Raw genomic sequence first — 10,255 nt, forward strand, 5'->3', positions numbered from 1 at the left:
CTCACACACACACTGAGTGGATGAAAACAGCTGATTTCAGACCTCTGTCTCCTCCTCAGACGCTGGAGTCCCGGCTGAAGGTTAGTCTTCCGGAAGACCTGGGTGAGGCTCTGTCCAACGGGACCGTCCTCTGCCAGCTGGTCAACCACATCCGGCCGCGCTCCGTCTCCATCATCCACGTTCCCTCGCCGGCAGTGGTGAGTGTGGATCACACAAGTTTTTCAGCTACTTCGAACACACACACGTGCTGCTAGAAACAGCTGTTTCTCTGACGTCAACACGAAGCTTTAAACCAACTTTTAGGAAACAACATCCAGAGGAAGATTTTCACATTACCTGCAGGCGTCCTCTCCCCGGTAGAGGTGTGTAATATCGTTCACGGTGAAACCGCTAGATTATGTAACATGGTGATATTACATCACACTTTTCCAGCGTGATGATGTCATTTAACTGCGTCTCAACCTGAACAGCACAGTTGAGCGAGGTAACGAGGAAACATGGCGGAGTGATGAGTACAGCTCTGCTGGTTTCAGCTTCAAACCATGAAAAAAATCTATTGAACAATGTTGCTGTGATACGTTCTGCTGCGTCATCACGTGTCACATGACGTCACATTTCTGCCGCTTCAAAAAGGCAAGTAGCAACAAATCCAGCCACATTTCCAGGTCTTACTGGAGACTGATGGAAACATGTGGTTCTTATTCTGACCAGTGGGAAGCAGCGCTGCCACAGACCCCCTACCCCGTCTCTCAGAGCACACAGGAGGCTGGTGCTGTGTTGGAATAAGTACCCCTGCCATGTAACACACCCTTCGCGCTTATTTCAACACAATACGGGGCCTCTTGTGTCGCCCCTCAACAACCTGCTTCATTTAGCTCTGCACATCAGGACACATTGGGCAAGCTGGAAGCATTTTACCAAAGCTGTGACACATCAGTATCTGTGATACCGTTATCAGGATATACAGGAAGCAGCCATGCCAACATACAGCGCTGTTTTATCTGCTAAAACAGCTGATCATCTGAAACGGTTCCCAAAGTGCAAATGTCCCCTTTTTCTTTCCGTACAAACAACCTGGAGGCATGTTATCGCCCCAGTCTCCATCAGGAAACACCCACAGGCCTCCTCCCTCTTCTGCAGCTGCTTTACTGCTGGTGGTTTGCACCTGAGCACGCTCAGTGCTTTCCTCTCAGTTGGTGTATTTCTGTGGCGGTGCTGCAGAGCCACCTACAGGCGTGGTGTTGATACTGCAGCCTTTTACCTGCTCTATGTGGACGCTCACCTCTCTGGAAAAGCTGTACAATAAAGTTTGTTTTAAAAAACACTAGATAGTTTAGTCTCTGGGTGGATGTGGCCTTAATGACACACAGATGAGTGGAGAAGTTTTTTTATGGTTTTATAGTTTGGTCCATGTGGATCCAGGTCCTGAGGTGAATAAATGTCTTTTATTTCTCTACTTACAGCCCAAAGTCGGATCAGAGAAGTCCCGCTGACTGACCCGAACTGTCTCTGTGTTTGTTTTCAGCCCAAACTGAGCTCGGCGAAGTCTCGTCTGAATGTTGAAAACTTTATCGCTGCGTGTCGTAGGCTGGGAGTCTCGGAGGTAAACGCACACGTTTATTCCTATTTTCTGTCCGACAAACTGAACGTTCCTCCTGCTGCTTCATGACGTCCCGGTTTTGTCCCAGTTTAACATCCGTGTGTTTTCCTCCTCTCTCTGTGTGTGTTGTCGTCCAGACTGAAGTGTGTGTGAGCTCTGATGTGCTTCTCTGTAAGCTTCCAGCTGTGCTGCGCTGCGTGGCAGCCCTGCTGGCTCTGGAGGTGGGGGACACGGCGGAGGACCGCCCCCCCCAGCACTCCTCGCCTCCGTCCTCTTCCTCGCTGCTGTCCACAGACTTCCTGCTGTTTTACTGTGCCGCCATGGCTCTGCTCTACGTCGTCTACTGCTACCTGCTCACATAAAGCTGCTCAGATGTTAAACACACCCACGTTCCTCAGCTGCTTCCAGCTGCAAGAAGGAAGCCATGGAGCCGAGCTGCTCGCCAACAAAGCTGTTCACCAAAATGACTGAAACAAAGATGGAGGAGGTCATGTGCTCACAGCTCCATGCTGCTTTCTTTCTCATTTTCCAGAGTGGTTAAAGTTTCTTTTCCCTCTTTTCTCTGTGGTTATTTGGAAAACTTTCCAGCTGCAGGTTGTTTATCGTTTTATTTCCAGAAAGTCGCGTCACTAAGCTGGTTTAGGGTTGATTGCTGCACAGGAAGTGACATGTTGAGTCAGAGGAACGCCGGGCGGAAGCGGAGAGGGAATGACTAAATGAAAAAACAAGCAGACAGCAGACATGTTTTTAATCCTCTGTCCATCTGCAGGTCTGCTTGACATTTTATTGGCTTTGGGAGTGATGCAGTTTAACTGGTTTTAAGCAGCTGGATTCCTCCTCAGGATCCGGTCTGTTTGTTGGATAAGCTCCCAGACTCATCTGTGAATGTGATTCTTTAGTTTTTAGCCTTGAGACGGATGTAAGTAAAGTTCACGTCAGAGGAAAAGTGATGTTGGGTGATGCTTGGTAAGAGTGCCTGATTTAATTATGCTGTTCCTTCATAAAGCAGCAGGGGGCGATGTCGCTGCATCCACCCCAAACAGACGGTACAAACTCCTCCATGAGGTCAAGTTTTTTTCTCTGCAAACCCACTGGCTTTGCTTGTATAAATGTACACAGTTTATTAAATTATTGTTTGTTTTTATTTTTATTTATTCTGGTTCTGTTTGTGCTGATTTGATCAAATATTCAAACAACCTCTTCAAGGGTTGTAAAATTGATCCAGGTCCTTTAAATCTCACACAGCTAAATGAGATGAGATCAATATGTAATTATTAAAACAACAGTGAGCGTTCAGGTTTAACGTCGGTGCAGTTTCTGCTCCATGTCCTCGGATCTCATTACTACACTGGTATCACTGATAGCTGGTGTTAATGCTCCACTACTAAAGCCTTTAAATCCAGAAATTTCCACATTTCTGAAGCTTATTTTCTTCAGGCTTCAGTAAAAAGAGTGAAAATTAATCAACATTTGTGTTTTAGACTGAACTGAGATCAATAACTTATTTTCAGAAAGTAAACTTGTTCTGAAACATTTATTTGTGATGCCACCTCTGCAGCTGCTAACACACTTAGCCTGTTAGCTAACGACATACCTAGCCTGTCAGCGAACATCAAACCTAGTTTGTAAGCTAACAACAGTCTTAGCCTGTCAGCTAACAACACACTTAGGCTGTCAGCTAACGACACACCTGGTCTGTCAGCTAACAACAGCCTTAGCCTGTCAGCTAACGTCACACTTAGCCTGTCAGCTAACGTCACACTTAGCCTGTCAGCTAACGTCACACTTAGCCTGTCAGCTAACGTCACACTTAGCCTGTCAGCTAACGTCACACTTAGCCTGTCAGCTAACGTCACACTTAACCTGTCAGCTAACGTCACACTTAGCCTGTCAGCTAACGTCACACTTAGCCTGTCAGCTAACATCACACCTAGCTTGTCAGCTTTTCAGTATATTCTCAATGATTTAATATTAAACACGTTTGACCAAAACTTGCCAAATCAAGCTCAAAACAAGAGTAAGTACCAGAATCAGCTGTTTGATCTGGCCGGTTTTTCCTTATGCCTAATCCACGTACTGAACTCTGCTGCCCATCCCACAAATGTGTTTTCCCTAGGAATAAACTGACTTTCCAACAGTATGGTAGTTATTACCAAGAAGCGTTGTTGGAACAAGGAAATAATCCACCAAACACGAGTTTACTAAGTTTTTATTTCTGACACAATCAGCTTTTTGCCTCCCATTTCTGTTGTTTTCTGAAGGTCCACTGTACAAACGCGCCTCCCAGCGTCTCCTTTTTGACATTTTTATATTATTAGCCTGCTGTTAAGGTAAATTTTATACAGTTTCAATTTAAATGTATATTTTATAAGTGAAACTGGAGAAACGTCACACAGTAATTCATTCACTGACACAAACCGAGTTATATTCCTAAATATGTTAGTGGAACAGAAATACTGTTGTATTCTATATTTATATAACACTCTTGTACCATTCAGAATCGTTTTTTGACTCTATATAAAATCTTTATGTGAAGTTCTTTTTCTTCCTGCTGTAAAGAATTTATTAAAAAAGAAACTTGGACCATGAGCTATTTTTCTGTACCTGCCTGCTGTTGTGCTTTTGCCTAATCAGCAAAGAAATGTGTGTGCTCAGGGTATCTGCAGTCACCTCCACCTCTTATTGAGGAGGAAAAGTAAACTCAAGGTCTTTTATTAGCTTTTCATGGTGCCTCCATCAGCACCGAACACAGATGAAACCCAGCAAAGAAATTCAATTACTATTTATTTCATCACGTAAAGACAAATCTAACAAGGTTGCTGCTGATATTCTCCAGTTTTCATACAGCCTGCGTTTGTCAGGTCTCACACTGCAGAGGCAATCGAACAACAAATGTATACTTCTTATCCTGCTGGGAGTACTCGTCCTTGAACGCCTCATCTCTCATAAAGCCAAACAAACAGCTCCTGGTGAAACACGAATGTCACCTTCTTTAGATTTATGTTGCATCATTTGGGTCCTTAAAACGAGTTTATTATTCTCCTCTTTTGTCGACAACTCCTTCATATTTACCCTTCCCATCCAATTTATTAGTTCCACCTTCCTAGTTCTGGTTTGGACCCCGTTTCCCCTTCAGAGCTACCTTAATTCTTTTATTAGCTTTATGTAAAATAAGTAAAAACAATACATTTGCAGTCCAAACTGATCATTGAACCAATGCTTCATGATTTACTGCTAATACAGTGTAAAGAGAGAAGATGCTGACGTGATTCTGCAGGCCGAACCGAGGTATATTTGCTGTATTTGGTGTGACACACTGAGGAGGATGAGATTTGTGCCTCATCCAAAGTGTTGTCAACAGCACTGTTTTGGTTTTAAATCGATAGAACCAGCAGAAGTTATTCGATTTTCACGCTCCATCAGGGCTTAGCTTGGGGCTGGAGCCACATAAAGGTGAGGAAGCTGATAAAAAGTGCTGCTTTAGACAACAAGATCCGGAAAAACATCAGACATGTTGCTCAGTAGCACGCTGCGACCTGACAAAACTGCTTCTCTAGCCTTGATTTGCACTCCACAACACATTTGAAGCTGTGTAATGAGGCGGATGTGTGAGTGGGCTGCAGATACCCTGAAGTGAATCGTCCCTGCCCTGTGCTTTAACCTCTGAACGCTCCTCTGTGATTCTCCAAACAGTAGGTTACCCATCATGACTTTCTGCCGGCCATTGTTGGAGCAGGTGAGTGTGCTGAGCCAAGGTCGGAGAAAAGGTTGAAATCAGCCTTGAGGTTTGTTCAGACACTCAATAAACTGCTGCCGTCTCTGCATCATTCTGCTGCTGCTTACACGTTGCTGCAGATGGAGGACGTCCAGTCCAGCTCCAGAGTTTACGCTTCACCTGTTAATCAGCTGATCATAAACATATTTAATGATAACAAATGTTCTGTTCTCCAGTAACATGAAAAGCTTGAGTGTATTAAGTGAAATTGCTCTCATAACTGTTATACATGTATAAAACTATTAGTAACTGGGAGCCTGTAAATGTGACTGAATATACACAAATATGTACGTATAAATGCATGCGCACACATGGCCTGGCACAGATCAGCTTGCATGTGGAGCTTACAGACCTCACAAGCCCTCGCATGCTGTGTTTAAGTGCTGGAGGAAAGCTGGGTCATCTGGATTTCAGTGCCATTTCTCTATAATTAAATGGGAAGTGGTTTCTATGGAGACAGAATTGCTCATCACCTGTTGACATGGTGTACAGTCAGCTGTTTCGTTGATGCACCTGAGGCAGAGAGATTAACCTGTGACATCTGATGTGTCCATTTACACCTGAACCAAGGTGAGACTCAACTTTTAAATGGGTTCTACAATCAATATCATTCAAGTCAGTTTAATCTATAAAATACCAGTTCACAATAAAACTCCAGCTCATTGTAGTCCAGTTATAATACAGTTAAAGACAAATCCATCATATGATCCACATAAACCAGTTTATATAATAATGACCTAGCTACGGAAACACTTCATCAGAACCAGGAAGGAAACTATCCATCGGAACCAGAACGGACGTCCATCCTCCTGGACCAGTTGGGGGTGGAGAGGACAGGAAAGAGTGTTCAACAAGCAGCAAAACTCTAATCCAGGGATTCCTGCTGAAGAAGAAGAAGAAAGAAAAACACAAATGAATGACAAAAACAATGTTGGATGTTTCTACATGGAGAGTAAAGAGATCAGAGGGTTGAAAAGAGAACTGGTCCCACACTGCTGTTGGATGCATCCCAAAAGGAGCCCTTTGTGATTCTAGGTCAATGAAAGGTGCTATATACATTTCTTCTCATCAACCCCTTAACACCTGAATTTATTTACAATCATATACAAACAAAAATACATTTAAAAACAAAAGAAGAGACTGGGATAAAATAAAATTTAACATGCAACAACATGCATCAAAACATTCAAGTTATTTTACATGTTTAAATTATCTGACATTTGTTTGGATTCAACAAAAATAAGCCAATATCCAAAGTTACATACAAATTATTTTACACATTTATGAATCAAAAGATGTATTAAGAGGCAGGAGACAAATTTCACTCAATATACTTAATGATTATTGGTGGTGTCATAGGACAAGATTTTTTTATTTTTGTGCATGTGTAATATAATTTCCTACTCAACATCTAAATAATCTGAAATTATTTCATACACACAATCGAATCTCTCTTAGCGCCCCCGGGCGGTCCCATGGCTCCATTATTAAACTGGTAAAAATACCAGGATTTCCTACATCTGCTGATGTTGGGAAACCAGTTGATTCTGGTGGTATCCAGTAAAAATGTTAAATATCATTACTTTTCTTCCAAATGAAATGCTGACATTAAAGAATTTATGGTTTAAAACTGGAATCACTGTGAGATTAAAATATTTAGTTTTAATGGAAGTCAATGGGACATTTTTGGCCACGAAGGTCCCAAGAGGGAGTATTTGATACTACATAAAAAATATGAACTCAATCAAATCGATTTAGCTGCTAATCTTTGACATATTCAACACTTTAATCACATTCAAAGATCTGTCCCCCAGATACGTATTACATAGAAAATAATTCAGTTTTTGTGCTTTTTGTAATAAATAATGCAATAATTTTAATAAGAAAACTGGCATTTAAAGGGTTAAACTGAGGCCAGATTGAACTTCATTACATCTGAAAGATAAATTTTCTGAAATGTTTTTGTGTGCTCGGCTTTGTGAGTGGTGCTCACAACATCAGCTAATCTGTAGTCTGGCATTAGAACACACGTGCACGCTATCTAAAGGGTGATCTTATAAAATTTACTTTGGCATGTGGCCCAGACGGTACCTGTTACTGAGTCTAGTGATCCTTTGGTCTGCACCAGGTTGTCCAACACTGTCATTTCCATCAGTTTCTGCCTTTTTAAAAGTGATATAAACAGTTTCTTACAGTTATTCAAACAGCTAAGCAGTATCCAGATCTGCAGATTTACACCATTAAACATCACAGCCTTTCTGTTTTACAACGTAGCAGAAGGAGTGTGGCTGTTTTTATTTCGATCCGCCTGGCTGCTGGTTGCAGAGGAAGGAGGAAGTGAAGCTGATTTAATGGGTTTTCACTTCATGCCTGCAGGCAGTAAACACTAAGATTTGACAGGGTGTGTAAATCTGGTATCTGCTGCATGCAAGAGTGAAATGACATGTTTGATGCAGAATGCCCCTGAGCCTGATTTTAAATGGGTTAACTCTTTAACTTCCTGATGCCCATCATAGGTGCTGATTAAAACCAGAGTGTAATCAATCAAGGATCACATGACTTTAAAGGATTTTCAATCATTATTTGGATAATTACTGATTCAGTTAACTCTACATATCTATGTATAATTTCACAGCTGATTATTTGGTTTCACGTTCAATCTGAAAAAGATGACGCCGAGATTTCTGTAAATACAGATAGTATAAAGTTAAACAAATTAAACAGAATAAAACTTCCAACCAAAGTGGGGCCATTGTGGTGTAACAGAGCTGTCCGTGCATATTCATCTACAGTTGTGCATAAATAAAACAGATAATTCTTATCGGAATAAAATTACAGGAGAATATGATTTTTTAAAAGGAATTACAAATACGAAGTGAAATGATTGTGGTTTCTGGTTTCTTCATTATGAATCTATGAACCAACAGCTATGAGGCGGCTGGACAGCTCAGTTGGCAGAGCATCCATCTCCCATGCAATAAAAGCGCTGCTAAATGAATGTGATGTAATGAGATAACCAGCAGAAATACATCGCAGGGTAACAGATATTCATCGCGTAGAAGATAAACTGATTCGACAAACTGCTCATGTGTCTGGAGTCGGTTTACCCTCAGACATTTATACGTCAAAGACCCTTCATTGTGCCAACAGGACGGTCTTCTTGGTAAAGTGCTAGTGAATGCGCACCAGCTAAGGGAAGTGGTATCACATCATCTTTTTTACTCTTAATTCAGTTTTCATCCGATTTCCAGGAAAATTGGTTGATTGAAAACTTCTTGCTTTTAGGCATTGCACAGGAATATTTCAATTAATTAAATGTTAAACTATAAATACAAACGTCTTATATATAAAGTTGGGCTGAATTTCTATCAGTTCAGGTAATTTTGGTTCTAAATAAATAAATATAATCTGAATAAAGGTTATTATTACATTCCACAATAAGCTTGGGTCTTTAAGTAGAAGTTCTAGTTTTACCAACAACACAATGTGGTTCAGCCACTAGTCCACATATGGATGGAACCACCTCACAACCCAGACCTCGATGGGTCCAATAGAGGGACAGATCCTCCCCACTACCCAGACCTCGACGTGTCCCATGGAGGGACAGATCCTCCCCAGAACCTGGACCTTGGCATTCTTGAAGCAGTGTGGGATCATATGGACAGAGAACAGAACAAAAGGCAGAAACATCCAAAGAAGAGCTTTGGAAAGTCTTTCAGGGATCCTGGAGAACTGTTCCTGAAGACTATGTTGAGAATTGGTGGGAACTAGTTTAGACATTAACAATTATTCAAGTGTTTGAGGAAAGTTATTAATATTCAATTAAATGATTGACTATAATATTAATTCCAGGGCACAAATGGATTAAACTGAGAACTAAATGTCGGCATCAATCTTGAAGGTCAGTTAGTTTGTCCAAGTTAATCTGGGAAAGATCCCACTTCCCAACAGATCTCTGCTGCTGCTTCCTGTTCTCCTGATGTATGAAGATATGATGACTGAACAACTCTGAACCTCCTCCTCCTCTCATTTGACTTGTTTTTATTTCTGGATAAGAGAACAAAAGGCCTTAGAGAAGATTCTGGAGCTGCTGGGTTCTGCCAGTCAAATCCAACCCACACAGTCCCAGAGCAGCAGATTAGTTTGTGTCTGACAGTTGCGTTATTAATAAATAAAAAGTATGGCTGTTTACTTCTAAGCTTTGATGTTGATTTAGTCATGGAGATTTCATTTCATTCACACTTTGAGGTTCTTCTATGTGTTTTTCGATGGTTTCTTACTTGTATCTCCTGGCTCCTTCTCTGCCAGGACTCCTTGTGCTCCCCCCAGCTCATCATGGAGGATGAGGGCCTGAGCCGGCTTGCCCAGACCATCCAGGTGTTGGTGGACCTGGCAGATGGCACCCAACGGGGCCCCAAACAGGAAGCAGCTGCTGGCTCCACACAATGCTAGTGGAGGTCTAAAGCGATCTCAGAACCAGCAGAGGTTCCTTTTGAACTGGTTTTCATATCACTTCACCTTCACTGGTTAAATCTCCTTAACATCAAACATCTCTCCAATAAATCTGAAAACAGCTTCAAGCTCCGTGTCTGTCTCACCTCATTTACAGCTTTAAACATTTCTCCAGCAGGTTTACAAACCAAATTATTTATCCCAAACTTTCCTCCGCAGTTCCTGGGTCAACTAAAAACCAAGCCACCAGATCTGCCACGAGCTTAGAAAAGTTTAGTTCTGCCAACTGGAGCAGAAACTGGTCTGTAACATCAGGTATCAGTCTGCCTTCTAGAACTGGGTCGTCCTCTTCATCAGGACCGCCTTCTAGTACCGGGTCGGACCTTTTTAATCTTGGTGTGATCGATGGAAGCAGGTGGTGGAAACCT

The 10,255-nt window shown here is 41.9% G+C and overlaps 1 protein-coding gene across 2 annotated transcripts in view; it reads left to right on the plus strand.

The window, feature by feature from the left end:
• Positions 1 to 9,955, plus strand: part of lrch4 (leucine-rich repeats and calponin homology (CH) domain containing 4) — a 69,697-nt gene extending 59,742 nt beyond the window's left edge. Inside the window, exons 16-18 of one of the 2 annotated variants that reach the window (XM_041986535.1) lie at positions 60 to 197; positions 1,526 to 1,603; positions 1,738 to 7,203. In XM_041986535.1, coding sequence (XP_041842469.1) covers positions 60 to 197; positions 1,526 to 1,603; positions 1,738 to 1,962 — 441 coding nt within the window. In that variant the 3' untranslated portion in view covers positions 1,963 to 7,203. Of the gene's footprint in view, positions 1 to 59; positions 198 to 1,525; positions 1,604 to 1,737; positions 7,204 to 9,683 lie in introns of those variants that run through there. The other variant, XM_041986536.1, reaches the window with a different exon arrangement.
• The last annotated feature ends 300 nt before the right edge of the window (positions 9,956 to 10,255 follow it).

This window comes from Melanotaenia boesemani, chromosome 5 (genome assembly GCF_017639745.1).
Source record: "Melanotaenia boesemani isolate fMelBoe1 chromosome 5, fMelBoe1.pri, whole genome shotgun sequence".
Classification (NCBI taxonomy): Eukaryota; Metazoa; Chordata; class Actinopteri; order Atheriniformes; family Melanotaeniidae; genus Melanotaenia; species Melanotaenia boesemani.